We start from the raw sequence: 16,693 nt of genomic DNA, 5'->3' as shown, positions 1-16,693 counted from the left end.
GTATTTTTTTTTTTTTTTTACAATGAATTAACAGGGTAACTTCTCGCACCTTATTTGAACCAAAAATAAATCTATATGGTCATATTGTACCTCAACCACATAGTGCATAGATGAGTTGACCCTTTAAACAATTTCCTGTGGTGTGTTGTAATTTCCTTTTTTGCAGCCGTGGGTAAGCTCGTTTTTCTTCACCGCCCGCTCCGTTGATGCTGTTGAGTATAATGTTGATTGTAAAACACCGCCCGTCTGGTAGATGTTGACAAACAAACCGAATATATCGTTGTTAGCCCATGTCAACGTGTAGTCGCCTGTTTTATATTGTGATGTTTTGTTGTTTATAATGGAGATTTAAGAGGTGAGGGTGATCATTCACTGAAACAACAGAAATAACTCGCAGGCTTTGAGCAGTTTGGTCACTTTGGTTTTACGCTGTATATTTAGCATATTTGGCTGCAGACATGAAGATCACAGACAGTGTGCTACGGAGTTTCAGGGTTGCCAGGACATATAGAGAAAATGCAGAGAAAGTCAACTGTGTGGACTACAGCCCAAATGGTGAAAGTGCAATATCAAGCAGCGACGACGACTGCATTGTGTTATATGACATCCGGGAGGGAAAGTAAGGACCCAGTGTACTCTGTGAAGAAACGAGTGGTTACTGTGTAATTAACTGCAAACTGGAGTGCATGCATTAACAACATAAATATATGCAAATAATATTAAATTTCCATATGTTTCACCTTCACTCTTTTGATATTAGATGTGTGTATGATGATAAATGTGATGTGTGCAGCGTGTTACCTGTGCTCTCAGGTGATCAAATGACTGACAGATATGAATATTGTGCCCTCTCTCAGACCTGAACGGACTCTGTTCAGCAAGAAGTATGGAGTAGACCTCATCCGCTACACTCATGGAGATACACAGACAGTGGTCTACAGCTCCAACAAACTAGACGGTAACTCAGTACTGACTGTCAGCTGTTGACAACATGATGAGAAACAGACTTCAAATACAGGTGTTTTAGTTTGGGAAAATGAAATGGTTTTATTTCTTGTAGATACCATACGATACTTGTCTCTGACTGACAACAAGTACATTCGGTATTTCCCCGGTCACACTGCAAGGTGAGTACACATCTGTATCCGGAAGAAGAATAGAAATGTAGGGTTACATATACAAGGGTGAAGATGGTATAACACGTATAAAGTATGCACGAAACACGTCGTGTGCTGGGTAGTTAAATCCCAACAGAAGAACCGCACACATTTCTGTGCTCTGGCCCGTGTTAGTGTTAGTGTTAGTGGTTCTCTGATCAGATCAAACCAACTTGCATTTTAATTAGTGAATTCCTGTCAAAATCATCACAAAATGGACATTTTTATTATGTCTACATCTTTGACGTTAGGAACATATTCTAATCCATCTATTATTTATACCTTGTCTTATCCAAATGTGTTTCCAAAAATATGTTCGCATTTACACTCAAAAGTTTTACAAAGGCACAAAGAAAGATCTGATCTGTATCTGATCAGAATATTTAGCTCTGTCATAGCAACTAGTTAACCAGTTTTCTCTAAAATGACTGTGTATCACTTTATGGTTTCAGGGTCATTGCTCTCTCCATGTCACCAGTGGATGATACATTTATCTCAGGCTCGTTGGATAAGACAATCCGAATCTGGGACCTACGCTCTCCAAACTGTCAAGTAAGTAGTTTGTGAACAGGCTGGATAATGACCCTTCTTTTGCTCTCTGTAGGCAGTTACTTACATGTTTAATTACACATACTGCAGTTGTTCACTACACATGCATGTGCAAATCCCCTTTTAATAGGCATTTGTCCTGTGGCCACTGGGTGTCCCCAGACCTGCCTCAGGATCCATATGGATCAGCCCTCTCACATGGACCAACACACAGTAGTTAGAGCACAGCATTGTAAAATCTCATTTTATACACAAAGACTAAATGGAAGGCGAGACAATATGAACAATGTATGACACAAACACAAGTCTTTAATTAGAAGGGCTGAAATATGGTGTAAATGTCCTTTTGCAACTTCTGTTATTATTTGTGTGTTTTTGTGTTTTAGGGTTTGACTAATCCTCTGGGGAAACCTGTATGTTCCTTTGACCCTGACGGGCTCATATTTGCTGCAGGGGTGGAATCACAGGCCATTAAATTGTACGACCTTCGTGCCTTTGACAAGGTGATATACAAATTCAGTGTGTTAACGGTTTATGTTGCTGCTTCTATGTATGAGTGTGTTTATGTTTTATCTCACTGTTAAAAGGGTCCGTTTGCCTCCTTTGAGACGAGGTTCAATCGTGTCTGTGACTGGACTGGGCTCAAATTCAGTAACGACGGGAAACAGATTCTCATCTCTACAAATGGAGGGATGATCCGTGTCCTTAATGCTTTCAATGGATCTGTGCTGCACACTTTTTCTGTAAGAGGTTTACAGTAATTAAATCATTTCGCCACAAACCTACTGAATTGCTTCTGTTTGTATATCTGTACAATTAGTTTGAAGGAGCTGACGGTTTCCCTCTCTTTGCTCACTGTAAGGGCTACAACAACAGTAGAGGCATCTCCCTGGAGGCCTGCTTCACTCCCGACTCACAGTTTGTCATGATTGGTAAGCGTTATATTTTTTGCTGCTGGGTGTCTCTCCTGTAAGACCTCTGTTCTGACTGCATTTAAATGTGTCTTGCCGTGCAGGCTCAGAGGACGGGAGAGTCCATGTTTGGAGCACTGAGAGTGGGATGAAGGTGGCCGTGCTGGACGGGAAACATCCAGGACCAATCAACACTCTGCAGTTTAACCCCAGATACATGACGTTTGCCAGCGCCTGCACTAACATGGTGAGACGATCAAACACACTAAATCGACTGTTACAGGACAAGCAGAGTGCTCATTTTTACTTTTATTCTCCTGTTCTCTTCACAGGCCTTTTGGCTCCCATGTGTTGATGACTGAAGGTGGGATCGAGTCCTCATAAAACACAATACCATCATGCACTGGTGAAGGGATACAGTAATGCAATGGACCGCCTCTTTTGGCACAATAAGAACCTAATACGATGACCTAATAGCATGTTGGAGAAAAATATGTGGTTTTTTTATGTTTTATGTTAAATGTTTTACCAGCAGTATTTTATAAACTTGAAAGGTTTGATATCGCTGTGACAGAATAAAATACCTTCTTTAAAAAGTTATTTTTTTACACAATCCGTTGTAATATTTTTGCCCCATATCTTGACACTTCATATATAATTTAACTGATTTATCTTCCATGTTTTTATTGTTTTGATAATAAACTATTTAAAAAACTATTACTGTTTTTTTTTCCTTTTTTGTCATCCTTATTTTTCTCATGCAGTTATACAGGTTCAACTAGCAATTATTTTATTATTGATTAATCTGTCAATTATTTTTTCAAATCCAAAACCTAAACATATTCAGTTTATGATAACATAAGACAAAGAAAAAGCTGTAAACTCTAACAACTGAGAAGCTGGAGCAAGGCAATGTTAGGAAATGTTTGCTTTAAAAATTATTTAAATGATTAATCAATTAACAAAATAGTACAAACCAATGGGGAAAATTTAGAAATGTATCAACTTCTCCAACACAAGCTGCATTTGTCTATGAATAATTACAACCTTAAACACAGTGAATATTACAGAGTCTGTTTTTACATAATTACAGGATCCGTGTATTAATGGTCCTGTGACACATCACACATCTCAGATGTAAACAGAAGCTCAGTCAGTCGGTAAACCAGTCTGTTAACACACATGCAAGTGTGAGAGAAATCCAGGCAGCTTCAATCATTTTGATGAGTTGGGCTTTTTCTTCTTCTACTTTTTTTTTTTAACACAAAGTGTCTCTTCCTGAAGTAGAGGAGGGGGGGTGGGGGCTCTGTTGAATAATGTATAGATGCTTGGGTTATGTACTCACCACTGAGTGAATAATGGATGATCCCATCACAGGTAACCTCACAGGTACACACTTATCTTTCTCTCACCACCCTCCATGTGTGTGTGTGTGTGTGTGTGTGTGTAGAGAGATGGAGGAAGAGCTTCTGATAGTTTAAGCATTTGTCTCTGATTCTTACAAACGTTTCACTTCCCACGCCTGTTCACTCCTGTCTGCCACACATGCTCTACTACCTCGTGTGTGTGTGTGTGTGTGTGTATGTGTGTGTGTTACCTCAGTGACTTTGTCCGTGTTTTTGTTTTTGTCGGTGGTCGGTGCTGGATCCACTCTTCCAGTGCACACACCTGACGCCTGGAGCTCTTCACCTTACACTTCTAGATGAACAGTGTGCAAGTGCTGCTTGAGGTATCGTCCTCATTCTCGGCCTTTTTCATCAGCTTTGAATGGTCACCCTGTCAGTCAACATGAACACAATGTACTGAGCCATTCTTGGTCCAGGTAACGATGTTAAAATGTAGCGGTCAGATTCTTGCTCGGTGTCACATTTCTGCGACCTGATGGCTGGAATTTGAGATCATGCGGGTCGTGTCCGCTGTAGCCACTCTATGTGAATGAGTGATAAAAATGTCATTACATGTGGCACACTGAGAGCATCTGAAAATACTGATGTCATGAGCAGTGGGTTTCTACACAGCCCGGTGCACCTCTCACACACAGTACAGTCCAGATCAGGACAGTGTGTGACCTGGGAGACGCACCCCCACCAAGGCTTTTTTTTTTTTTTTTTAAAGTTGTGGTCATCGATACGCGAAGAGTTTTAGATCAGTGGTTAGGGTGGCATATCCACTGACAGGCATGTTATTGCTCGTCAGCCACAGTTCCGCAGATTGTATTTCAAGTGTTAGGAATCTCCCGAGTCACCCTCCAGGCGTTTATGTCACTGGTGTGCGTGGGTCCATCTGTCTGCCATCAGTGGAGAGGCAGCCTACCTGCTGAGCCAGAGGAGTGAGGACACAGAGACCTGGACCTGGTCCTTCTTGTGTGAGAGGAGTGTGAAGCCCTGAAGACTGACTGCCAAAAGATGTCTCACCAAACTGGAATTAATGGTAAGTTCCTTCTTTTTTTTTTAAAGGGGATTTTTCTTAAAGCAAAACCTGTATTAGTCTAGTTGTCTTTTTTTTTTAAATCTTCTTTTTAGCCTTTGACCTATGCCATTGCAGATAATGCACCCTCACAATCTATCTTATATTATCTGGTGTTTGAATGTTTTCCTTTAAAAAAAAAAAGAGGCGTTTAAGATCATCCTGAACTTAATTTCACTTACTTCATCTACCTGCTGTGAATATAAATAATTGTGGACTGTAAAGCCGCACGTCTATGACATTATGAGCCTGTATACAACTATTTCACAGTTAGAGTGTCTCTGTTCTCTGTTGTGATACCAGTAATTGTGATATTTAGCACCTACAGGCATTTATGGGTAGTTTAAGAGCAATGTATATACGTGTGTCATGGCATTTGGTAAATGGAGTGTAGGGGGACAGGTTGGCGGAAGCATACCTCTCTCACCTTTCTCACTTGATCTTACATCATTTATGAGACCGCTGTGTTTGGTAACCATGGTGAGAGAGGAGGGAGTTCAACAAAGAGCTAAATCTAGTTTATGGTACCAAACTACCCTCCAGGGGTTTGAAAACTGGGGAATGATAAAGTTTATCTGTAAGACTCAAATTTCTCAGCGATTATTTCATTTATTTGTCCCCATCTGAGGGATGTTAGGTGATAGCATGACTAACTGGCAGTGGATCAAATTTGCTGTGGAGTCTCAGGTTCTTACTTACCCAACTTTGTCTCATTTGCCTCAACCCCCCATCCTCAGTTTTGACTTGTCTGCCTTATATCTGGTTACTTTAGCAACATCTGAGCTGAAAGAGTTTCTGGCCCGAGCGAGGGGAGGTGCCATCAGAATAATGAAGATTGTCATCAGAAATGGTAAACATAGAGACGATGTTTTTAATATTCAGAAGGATTTTTAACATCATTAAGCTTTTGGTTGACTCATTCTAAATCCTGAGATGAGTTTGCTGATGTGTATTTTCGTCTGCAGAGCAGTTGGTGCTCGATTCATACAGAGAGCCTGCACACAGCTGGGACAAGGACTATGATCAGTCCCTGCTTCCTCTGCTCACACCTCAGGAGCCATGCTACATCCTCTATCGTCTGGACTCCCAGAATGCACAGGGATATGAGTGGATCTTCATAGCCTGGTCACCTGACCAATCACCAGTATGTCTGGAGATCCACATGTCATGACTGATTTTAGTCATTTAGTCACTGCAGAGACATTGTAAACTAAGAATTGTTACTAAAACTAGATGTTCAAAAATGCTGTTATTAACTGAAATAAGATTAAGCAAGACCCAGTTAAATAGCTTCAAATGAAGTTTTGTCTGTTTGTAAAACTACTGTACAATTTCACAATAAGATTTTAAAGTAATTGTTTTATGTGCAGGCAAAAACAAACCAAACACAGGTTCAGGTTTAGACTGTGGTTATTAATGCTGAGCACAAATTGAAAAAATATTTAAAATTAAATTTTAAACAGGTGCACTGAAGTTCAGTTGGGAGCTCTGCCCCCAAAAACGTTTGTATTTCTATGAGACAGTGAGGGAAAAAGACGGCACACCAGAGGACAGAAACCAGAGGACAGATTCACCTCATACGTTGATTTTTGTTTTTGGATGCTCTGATGAAAGTGTAATGCTGCATATCACCAATCATTTATAAACTACCAAACCCACACTGCAAACCAACTTACAAAAATGATAAAACCCAAATAAAGACTGATGTCTATAGAAATCTAAAGTAATGAACATCATATAATAACCGTGTGTGGAGCTCATTATGTGCTGTCTGTGGTACGATCCTTTAGGTGAGGCAAAAGATGATGTACGCAGCAACCCGTGCCACACTGAAGAAAGAGTTTGGAGGAGGTCATATCAAAGATGAAATGTTTGGCACGGTCGAGGTCAGTAAAATCTTCCAGTACGACAACTGATCTGTGAATTTTCTTTTTGTTAATTAAACACTCCTCCTCTTGGTGTCTCTCTGTTTGCAGGAGGACCTGTGCTTCCAGGGGTACCTGCGACACATGTCCTCCTGCTCCTCTCCAGCTCCTCTCACAGCAGCCGAGCAAGAATTGCAACGAATTAAAGTCACAGAGGTCGAGTCTAAACAACTTCCAACTATCTGAATATGCACAGTTAATATGTTGTGTATATTATGTATACTCACCCTCTCTGCTTCTGCATTTTTTCCACAGGATAAAGTTGTATGGGTATGTAGATTTTCCCCTAACACAAATTCAAGTGTGCGCTCATGAAGAAGAGAGAGGAGGACAGATTTAAAAATGTTTTAATTTAAAATCTCTTTACCCACAGGATGAACGTAGACGAATTGGGACTCCAACTGCAAGAGCAAAGGTTTATTCAGTCCTGTGCATGGACATTAATTTTCTGCTCAAGTAGTTATGTTGCTTTATATGCTAGGAGAAGTAACTAAAGATTTTTTAATACTTTTTTCCAATCCTGCAGGTTACAATGGAGTTCGGCTTAGACAAAAGGGCACAGACTCTTCAGGGTCTTGCATTCCCATTACAACAAGACGCCAAACAAGCTCTGCAGCAACTCAAGCAGAAACGCATCAACTATATACAACTGGTAAACCCTGCCAGAAAACTTTTATTACTAATTTACACAGGATGCTACATACCGTAAAAAATAGAAGTTACAAGAATCTAATTTGAAACAAACTATGTACCAGTGCTTGTCGGTGAAATGCAGTAAAATTGGCTGTGCATGACTTGACTACCGAACAAAGCTTGTCTGTTTGTCTGTATATGTTGTGTCGCAGAGGCTGGATGTAGAGAAAGAGACTATTGAGCTGGTTCACACCAAGCCTACAGAAACCCACGAGCTTCCCTACAGGATCCCTACAGATTCACCCAGATACCACTTCTTCATCTTCAAACATTCCCACCAGGGCCAGGTGCAGGAGGCGCTGGGTCAGTACACAGTCTCGCTGTAGGTGGGAGTGCAGTGGTGGGCTGATGCAGAGATGGAAAGTAGCATCAAATTCTCCACTTATCAAGTATCATATGGAGATATTAAGTTTTGTCATTTCGGTGTCTTTTCAAGAGACTGGAGGGAGATCCATGTGAATTTAATAGGAATTATCATATTAACTTATTATATTAAAAGTCTAATCAACTAATTAAAACATTTCTCAGTAAAAGAGATTTTAATCTCAGCGATGTTCTTTCTTAACTAAATGCAGTAATCCAGCAATGAACTTGCAATGTCTATTTCCCAAAAAACTCCCATCACCTCTCCTTTTCATTAAGTGGCACCAGGTGGGGTCCTAACCCTAAGCTCAAAGCTGCACTAATTAGTACTTTTATATTAACAAAGGATCAAATGTCTGTGAGTAATGAGAAAGAGTTCGCTCTCAATTCTCGCCTCATCTCTACAGAGTGTTTTAGTGTCTTTCAGCTCATTGTTTTGATTGTATAGTCCAGGGCTTTACTGATTTGGTTCACTCTCACCATTCTCATCGACATGATAACCAGCAGCAGCGGGCAGCTGTTTTCGCTGTACACTACCTGCTCCGCACCGAACAGCAGACAGACAAAGGTAGCGATTGCCTGGTGAACATTTAGCAGCTTTAAGAGTCAGATATTGTCCTCAAGAGACCATACAGAGGTAAAAGGAGAGTAAATGTTGGGCTTATATTCATCAGGTGGATATAGAAATGACTTGAAATTAATGAGTGTGTAAATAGATGACTGTTGCTAGCATGTCAGCTGTAACAACTTTAATTGGTGATGATGTTGTGTTTTCAGCTTGTTCCACTGCCCGAAGTGGCCAAAAGCTAATTACTGGCAGCTTTCAGACACTTTGTTCATCTAATTCAACTCACATTGGATTCAAAACAGCTACTGTTGGGCAGTCTTCAACACAAGCTCTCTTACGCCTAATTGATTGATCTCAAATACTGTTGTCTGTACCATGTGCTTTAACAGCAAAAACTGATCCACTGAAGCAGCAAATATCATCTGTCTAACTGGCGACTTCATGCCTCTTTCAGTGTTCATATATTCCATGCCTGGGTACACCTGTAGTATCAAGGAAAGGATGTTGTACTCCAGCTGTAAGAACAGGCTACTGGATGAGGTGGAGAGAGACTACCAGCTGGAGGTCACCAAAAAGGTACAGGTCACCAATAAAATCACTCACAACATGACAAAAAGACCAACACACACAATCTGTTGTTTCTTGGGCAACAAAATCACCATAATTTATCTGAGAACTGTTGAACATTGTAGATTTTGACCATCTGGAATCACAGTGTTGGAAAGAGTAACTCATCTATGTACACAGTTCATATGTGTGTGTATCATTGTGTGTGTGTCCACAGATGGAGATAGACAGCGGCGATGGCCTGACAGAAGACTTCCTGTACGAGGAGGTTCACCCGATGGAGCATGCCTTAAAGCAGGCCTTTGCCAAGCCCCGTGGACCAGGAGGCAAGAGGGGCAACAAACGCCTCATCAAGGGTGCGGGGGAGAACGGGGAAGAAAGTTAGACACTATACACACACATGTACACAAGCAAACCGAGCCGATATCTATGAATTGACTGTTTTTTGATTGTTTAGCTTCTAGCCACTCCTTCTTTATTTTTACGCGAGGACATACATTTCACACTGGAGATTAAGAAAGAATAGATCCACCATAAAGCAGAACTCATTAATACGTTTTCCTGTGGTGAAGTAAATCCAGGAGCTGTTTTGTTAACACTGCATTAGAAATTGATATATTTCAATTTATCAAAAAATCAAACTAAACATCAGCCTACATGAAAAAGTTTAAATGCTTTGAGGGAGGTGCACCAGCTTGCAGATAAAAATCTACAGACTTGTTTATCTTCTTAAACCCTGCTGCTGATCCACCAGTTATCAGTCATTTCAAACTCCTGCCGTGCAGCCAAACTTTGTTCAATTACACAGAACTTTATTTTTACTTTGTTTTTGATCCAGCTGTTTCCAAAGATGCTGTTAGGTCGCTATTTTGTGTATAACAGGATGCACACGACATCTAGAACAAGTCCATCTGATGTAATGGTGCACCCATAAAAAATGGAGTCTTAGATATGACAATGTCAGTCTGTGAACATAAGCAAAGCCTCAATAAAGAATTTGAACAAGCTGAAACACACTATCTATGATGATGATGATGATGATGATGATGAACAGTGAGTCTGACTGAGTCTTATCAGGCAACTGGTGGAGACCTGAGAAGAAAACTGGATGTTAAAGGGTTAAAATGCTTCTTATTTTCTGAATTTACTTACATTTGCCAATTTCACTCAAAGTTGACAATATTCCCCTCCCGTCTCTGCTCTCCACTGGGAATTAGTCACATGCTTTTTTCATCTTTGATATTGATTCAGTTATTCAGGATCATTGGGAATGACGATGAAATTTCTATTTTAGGATGGATTACCATTTATATCGCGTAGGTATAGGCCTATGCTGTGCCTGTGGTTCACTCTCTACCACATATAAATTCATCCACATCACCTTTACAGTTGCCTTCTTCAGTCACACAATCAAGGTTTGACTACATTCAGGTGAAGGTTGTTGTTTTACATGGACCTACAATAAAATATTTTCTTTATTTTCTTGTGTTGGTAACCTCATTGATCTCTCACTCTGACTCTCTCTCTCTTTGTGTGTGTGATATCCTATAGTCACGCAGGCCAGCAGCAGCAGGGATCACGGCTCAGTAGTAGAGGTCAATTTGTTGTGTGTGTTTTCCAGGAAGGCTCTGTACTCAGAAGCCTTCAGCTGTGCGTTCTGCTGCTTTCATACCTCACGGGAAAGACGGATGATGTGAACATTTTTTCTTGGAAACGCAGTGCAGAGCTGAATGGCTGTTTTCAAGTGGTCATTATCTCTGCGCATGGGAACTGTGGGGTGGGTGATGATGAACCTTGACGATTTGAAGACATACTGACTTGTGACATGACACAGTTCGGTTCATTTCCTGGAAAACAAATCATCCATTTGCACTACAAAGGGAATTTTCCTCATAATATGACAAGATATAATCAATGGCTGTAAGTTTTTGTTCAGAGCATACTGTGGACCCTGGAGAGTGTGATTGGATGTGAACATAATGTTTGTGTTAATGTTTATGCAGCCTATGACGTAAAGCCAATGCATGTGTGCTATAAGAAGACATATAGACATAAAGACATAAAGTCAGAAATCATAGCGTTGTAATGTTGAAACCACACACGTTAAAATACAATACACAACACACACATGCAGTTTAATGGTTATAAAACGGTATTTCCATTGTACTGAGCGTGAACGCAGCATTAAACACATTATTGCCGGCAGCTGCATCAAGACAGACAGCAGCAACCCAAACACCAACGGAAGTCAAGCTATTTGCCTTCAAATTAAAAGGCTCAAAACTGTCAATGTAGAATGAACAGCAATGAAAATACATTTAAATCCTTCACTCAGTCACTTTCAGGTAGGTACCTCTCCCTCTCTCTCTGGGCGGCACGATGGTGCAGTGGTTAGTACTGTCGCCTCACCCTCGGACCTGTCTGCATGGTCTCCCGGTGCCTGTGTGGGTTTCCTCCGTGTTTCCTTCCACAGTCCACACTCATGCAGATACGTGAATGGTTGTTTGTCTCTTCATGTCAGTCCTGTGATAGACTGGCAACCTGTACCCCGCCCTCCCCCAATATAAACTGGGACTGGCTCCAGCCTCTTTGCAACCCTAAAAAAGGATAAGCGGTATAAGACTGAGTGAATGAATTACCAAAAATCTTAAAATGCTTTAAATCATTTCTTACAACAGATTTAGGACGGGCTTGACTGTAACATCTATAATATCTATTTTTTTCAATACTATTTTTATTCATCCTGTTTTGTAAGGCATAAACTTTGAGTCCTTCTCACTCATTGTTCCATGACAGCAATAACAGCGCGTTTTATTTTGAAATCCGTCCAGAAAGTGGTGCGTGTTCACAGTGTGTGTGTGAGTGTTGACGGAGCTCAGAGAGGCTGCAGGCTGCAGCCTGTCCCGAAACACAAAACCTTTCTTGGAAACAGATTCCGGGAACCTCCGTCAGTCTAAACTGAACTGAGCTGTTTTCTGTCCTTCAGCTCGCTGAGTAAAGAGCACACTCACTCCGCTCTCTCACTCTTACAGTGTTACCGACAGCAGACACGGGATATTTTACAACAGATAGTTACACGGAGTGTTTATTGTCGCTATAATCCGAGACTCTTCGCTCATGATATTTAATTCTACGCTCTGAACATTTCATGGATTATGTCTTGCATGATTTAAGGTGAGTTTTTTTTTTTTTTTCAAAGGAGACTGGGTAGTTACGGAAATTTGATTGCAGCATGTTGTTATTACGTTATTATATCATATACATAACGCTGTTATTATAATTTATCATTATCTGTTTTATATGTAAGTATATGGACTATGCATGTGCATATGCATATCTATATCACATTACTTTTACTTCACTGTTATTCACATAGTCACATGAAACTGTAGTTATATATTTTTTTAGAGTAGCTGTTGCGGTCGTAACAGCTAATGGGGATCAAAATAAATATACAAAAAAACAAACCACTGACATAAATATTTGTTTATGGTTTCAAAATCAATTTGTATTCGAACGTCTTAAGGAAATGTAGTGTAAATAATACAACATATTAATGCCTAAGAAGACAGTTAGGCTTTGCTCTTTCAGCTATAGGCTACAGACCTAATAATGAGTCATTTATTATTATTATTATTATTATTATTATTATTATGTGTTGTTATGTTTCTGTTTGTTTGCTTTTTAGTAAATTTTGTTGATTTTCCGTTTGTTTGTAGCATATATTGGAAGTGAAGCTGCATGTTGGGAAAGGGAACCCTTTATGTTTTTTACTATTAGTCTTTAGTTTGTTTGTCTGTTTGGTTTTGTGCTTGTTCACTTATTTTGGTCACAATAATTGTGAGGATATCTCAAATAAAAACATACGTTTAACTACTTACAGAAGAATCTTATTTTGGTACCTCACTGTAAATGTTCCTAATGCTCCATGACATGGACGTTATCTTGTCAGGTCTGCTGTCAGTCTGAAATGGTTGCCCGGGCAGTGACCATTTTCCATCATGAGGAGCGAGGAGGTTCATGCTGCCCACAGCCCTCTCCTCCTCCCTGGGACCCAGCAGAGGATCTCCGCTGCATCACCAGCACTTTCCAGTATCTACAGACCTCAGGTACACCGGCAGTTGACTGATTTCAACTTCACATTAGTAGGAGTCGCTTATTCATTTACTCCAATATGGCAGGCAGTAAATGACTTAGTGCTAACACGTGTGTATATTTACACTTTTGCACTTCCTGCACAGCCTGTTCTTAACTGTGTGTATATTTGTTGTTTTTAAATGATTTGTGTATTTTTACTGTGCGTATTGTCTGGGCCACGTCAACTGCAAAATCTCATTGTCTTGTGATTTTGATTCTAAATGTTGGCAGTAAAATTGTTTATATACAGCGTATACCTCGATGGGAAAAGCGCCTTCTATAGGGCTGTAGATATTACATAAGTCCTTCCCTCCTTTAACATCTGGTAACTAGTAAAAGTTAGAATGCCTGTTGACATTTGACGTGTAAAGAATTGGATGGTGGATCCACTGAACAAAGCCTACATTTTCCTTCATTCTTGTTCCAGTGCTGGATTGTCATTGTCTTTGACTGCTTTACCAGGTGCAGTGCTAATCAGCTGTTTGCTATTTAAAAGACAGCTGCACCACCTTATTGAGGCACTGATGGAGGCTGAACATGTTCTGTTCCGTTTGTGAATAAAGCGCTATCTTTTCATTGAGTGTGATCCTCTTCTGTCATAAGAATCAGAGTGTTTTCTGGGTTGCCATCAATTCTTATCCAAACATTATTCAAATGGTTATATCCATCAGAGTAAATGCTGAGAATGAAAACATTCAAACCTCTGTCTGTCTGTTTTTTCAGGCTGGTACTGGGGTTCCATTTCTGCAAGTGAAGCTCGGGAAGCTCTCCTGACAAAGTCTGAAGGTACGTTCCTGGTGCGGGACAGCAGTCACCCTCAGTATATGCTGGCCCTGTCAGTGAAGACCCGCTGTGGACCTACAAGTGTACGAATAGAGTACAGCAGGGGCTGTTTCTGGCTGGACTCCATCTCCCCTGGTCTGTCTCACCTGCAGTCCTTCCCAGATGTTCTCAGTCTCATACAGCACTACAAAAGCTCAGGCCACACACCACAGGAGCAGACATCTAATGACATTCACCCCAAAACAAAGTCTGACCCTGCCCTGCATGCAGCTAAAGACAGTGGAGTTCCTCTAAAGCTAATGCACCCCTTACACAAACCAGAGGCCTTCCCATCTTTGCAGCATCTGGCCCGCCTCAGTATCAACAAACACACAAAGTGCCCAGACCAGCTGCCACTCCCAAAGCCTCTGCTGCGCTACCTGCAGGACTACCCTTTCCACATGTGAGAGTCTCTGTCCCTCAGACACAGGACGCAGAGACTGGGACATAGCTCAAGGTCACACTCCATGACCACACACTGTGACTCTGGGACTGTTTGGGACCCCAGGCAACAGAGACTGCCCCAGAGGGAGAATATTGTAATGTTTCAAGTGCAGTAAACCTCACCACTCGTGAATGAGCTCAGTCTTACTACAGTGCTACTGTTATTCTCCAGAATAATATTTTTTAAATATTTTTATATGTTTCAGCTACTGTGAATCCATTTTATTTGTACAATGCCAATATGAAAGTTCTTCTGTTTTGTCTTTATTTGCCCCATTTAGTAAGAAGTTAGAATCATAAAGGTTTTTGCATGTTGTTAGATCAGTGGCCTCAACTGTTTTTACAGTTTTTCTTTTCAACAAAGCAGCCCAAACTGTTCCAACAGACATAACATTAAAATAATTTGGGTCTTCATCTCTCTGTTTTTCTCTGCTTTGGAGGGAGAGAGGGGAGGCTTACATTTATTTAATGAAATCAATGAACCTGATGGACCATGGCTAAACTAACAGTGATCTCCTGTAAGACTTGCAACTTCTGGGCACTATTATGGCCATTGCAAAAAATCCCACAAAAGCTTTTAAAATATGTCCTCACATCCTAATTGACTTTGTGTTATGGATAGCTAGATACAACAAGTGTTCTGACCATGATCTAACACTAAATCCAACAGACTGAAGGGAGAGCATGAGTGGTCTATTTCCTTCTCTGTGTCTCTGTAATGACGCGCTTCCAATCAAACTATAATTAAGAATTAGAATATTTTAGGCTACACTGACCAGACATGTTGTAACCATTATGATGAGTGTGGACAGATTGAGGTCGGGCTGACACTACATGACCTGCAGACTGGAGGGTCACATTTCAAAGGATAAAATAAAAGACAAGGTGCAGTGTGTGTTTTGTATTTCTTTTATGTGCAGAATCCTTTTCTTAAGTCGGATATCTTTCATTTGCAGAAGTAAAGCACACCCTCTTAAATATCCCTACCAGAATTAAGATCAAAGGACATTTCCAGTCATTATCATCTTCCCTATAGTATTTATACCGTTCCCTTTTCCCCAGTCATTCCCCAGATCATTTGCTAATGTCCCTGCATGTTTACCTTTGTGCTGCTTATGCTGTGAACTCCCATTTCCACTAGTTACCCGTTGTCTGTATCTGTCTGCCTACCTGTCCAGCCATTTCCCTGTAAACCTGCTCCTCATCCCTAAATCTACCCCTTCATTGCATCAGCCTGCCTGTGTGTCTGTGCTGTGGCCCTCCGTGCCTCTGCTCCTACCACCAGTCGTGACGGATATCTTCTATTTGAAGTAAAACACAGTCTCTTACAAAATTGTTACCCAAATGGATTGGAAGATCAAGGGCTGTTCGTGGAAAACTGTTGTTGGCTGTTTGAAGGACATCTGTTTACAAATCGGTGTTATTCTCAGAAGTGGATCATACGTGCCTGTGGATTTCAGAGAAATGAACCTCAAATATTTTCTCTTTTTTTCCAAAGATCTTTTTTTCTTTTCATCATTGAATAAGTGGCCACTGGAACACACAGATTAATGTGAAGTATTAGTGTTACCGTTTTCATGGAAACACGCCTGAGTCTGTTTCTGCGAGGTGGAACTGAGCAGTGCTGAGAAAGCCTCTTATCTGGATTAGAGTAAGAGCTGTAGTTATTAATACACTGCTGCACCAACTGAGAACACACTATCTCTCCCTGCCTGTCTCTGCCACAGCCCGTCAGTTTGAAGCATTTCAATCATTTCTCAGTCCACATTTAAATGATCAACATCATCAAAACACTTTTCACATCACAATCCCTGTCTACGTTATAAATTACTAAATGTTTTGACCTGCAGTCAGCAACATCATTGCAGCATGTCTGATGGAACAGAACTGACAGAAGAGGCTGTAGCAGATTTTTATCAGTACAACATACAGCTCTTGTCAGATCAGAGAAAAAGTAGCAATACTACAGTGTAAAAATACTCCATGACAAGTTAAAGTTCAAAATTCAAAATTCTATGTCAGTAATTTAATTAATTAATAATTAACTAACTATAATATGGAAATATTCAAGCAAAATGATCTCACATGGCT

At 40.5% G+C, this 16,693-nt stretch overlaps 3 protein-coding genes across 4 annotated transcripts; all 3 read left to right on the top strand.

The window, feature by feature from the left end:
• The first annotated feature begins 249 nt into the window (after nt 1–249).
• LOC139630387 (WD repeat-containing protein 82-like) lies at nt 250–3,334 on the top strand. Of its 2 annotated transcripts, XM_071493770.1 has the most exons (10): nt 258–355; nt 442–619; nt 858–958; nt 1,061–1,127; nt 1,610–1,709; nt 2,093–2,209; nt 2,294–2,449; nt 2,569–2,638; nt 2,722–2,864; nt 2,950–3,334. In XM_071493770.1, exons 2-10 carry the CDS (start codon nt 459–461, stop codon nt 2,977–2,979), a joined length of 945 nt encoding a protein of 314 aa, XP_071349871.1. In that variant the 5' UTR covers nt 258–355; nt 442–458; the 3' UTR covers nt 2,980–3,334. The 2 variants fall into 2 exon arrangements, with proteins under 2 accessions (XP_071349870.1, XP_071349871.1); XM_071493769.1 differs by having other exon boundaries at nt 250–619.
• A 1,574-nt stretch (nt 3,335–4,908) lies between these two features.
• LOC139630386 (twinfilin-2-like) lies at nt 4,909–10,671 on the top strand. The gene is made up of 11 exons (XM_071493768.1): nt 4,909–5,047; nt 5,856–5,933; nt 6,049–6,227; nt 6,874–6,969; nt 7,060–7,164; nt 7,264–7,278; nt 7,382–7,423; nt 7,535–7,660; nt 7,854–8,004; nt 9,087–9,208; nt 9,417–10,671. Exons 1-11 carry the CDS (start codon nt 5,023–5,025, stop codon nt 9,582–9,584), a joined length of 1,107 nt encoding a protein of 368 aa, XP_071349869.1. The 5' UTR covers nt 4,909–5,022; the 3' UTR covers nt 9,585–10,671.
• Nucleotides 10,672–12,176: 1,505 nt separating this feature from the next.
• On the top strand, nt 12,177–15,497 carry LOC139630323 (cytokine-inducible SH2-containing protein-like). The gene is made up of 3 exons (XM_071493641.1): nt 12,177–12,373; nt 13,152–13,308; nt 14,060–15,497. Exons 2-3 carry the CDS (start codon nt 13,170–13,172, stop codon nt 14,563–14,565), a joined length of 645 nt encoding a protein of 214 aa, XP_071349742.1. The 5' UTR covers nt 12,177–12,373; nt 13,152–13,169; the 3' UTR covers nt 14,566–15,497.
• The last annotated feature ends 1,196 nt before the right edge of the window (nt 15,498–16,693 follow it).

The sequence above is a fragment of the Trachinotus anak genome, unplaced genomic scaffold, assembly GCF_046630095.1.
Source record: "Trachinotus anak isolate AG129_WGS33_773 ecotype Australia unplaced genomic scaffold, CSIRO_AGI_Tana_v1 ptg000013l, whole genome shotgun sequence".
Classification (NCBI taxonomy): Eukaryota; Metazoa; Chordata; class Actinopteri; order Carangiformes; family Carangidae; genus Trachinotus; species Trachinotus anak.
This window is presented reverse-complemented; position numbering and strand designations above follow the sequence as displayed.

What these genes read in the sequence shown, in the direction of transcription:
- LOC139630387 (XM_071493769.1), top strand. Translation starts at nt 459, where the DNA reads ATGAAGATCACAGACAGTGTGCTACGGAGTTTCAGGGTTGCCAGGACA. An exon ending in CTGTGCTGCACACTTTTTCT is followed by an intron (nt 2,450 to 2,568) that starts GTAAGAGGTTTA and finishes GCTCACTGTAAG; the next exon opens with GGCTACAACAACAGTAGAGG. An exon ending in CCAGCGCCTGCACTAACATG is followed by an intron (nt 2,865 to 2,949) that starts GTGAGACGATCA and finishes TTCTCTTCACAG; the next exon opens with GCCTTTTGGCTCCCATGTGT.
- LOC139630386 (XM_071493768.1), top strand. Translation starts at nt 5,023, where the DNA reads ATGTCTCACCAAACTGGAATTAATG. An exon ending in TCACCAAACTGGAATTAATG is followed by an intron (nt 5,048 to 5,855) that starts GTAAGTTCCTTC and finishes TGGTTACTTTAG; the next exon opens with CAACATCTGAGCTGAAAGAG. An exon ending in GCATCAACTATATACAACTG is followed by an intron (nt 7,661 to 7,853) that starts GTAAACCCTGCC and finishes GTTGTGTCGCAG; the next exon opens with AGGCTGGATGTAGAGAAAGA.
- LOC139630323 (XM_071493641.1), top strand. Translation starts at nt 13,170, where the DNA reads ATGGTTGCCCGGGCAGTGACCATTTTCCATCATGAGGAGCGAGGAGGT. An exon ending in CCAGTATCTACAGACCTCAG is followed by an intron (nt 13,309 to 14,059) that starts GTACACCGGCAG and finishes CTGTTTTTTCAG; the next exon opens with GCTGGTACTGGGGTTCCATT.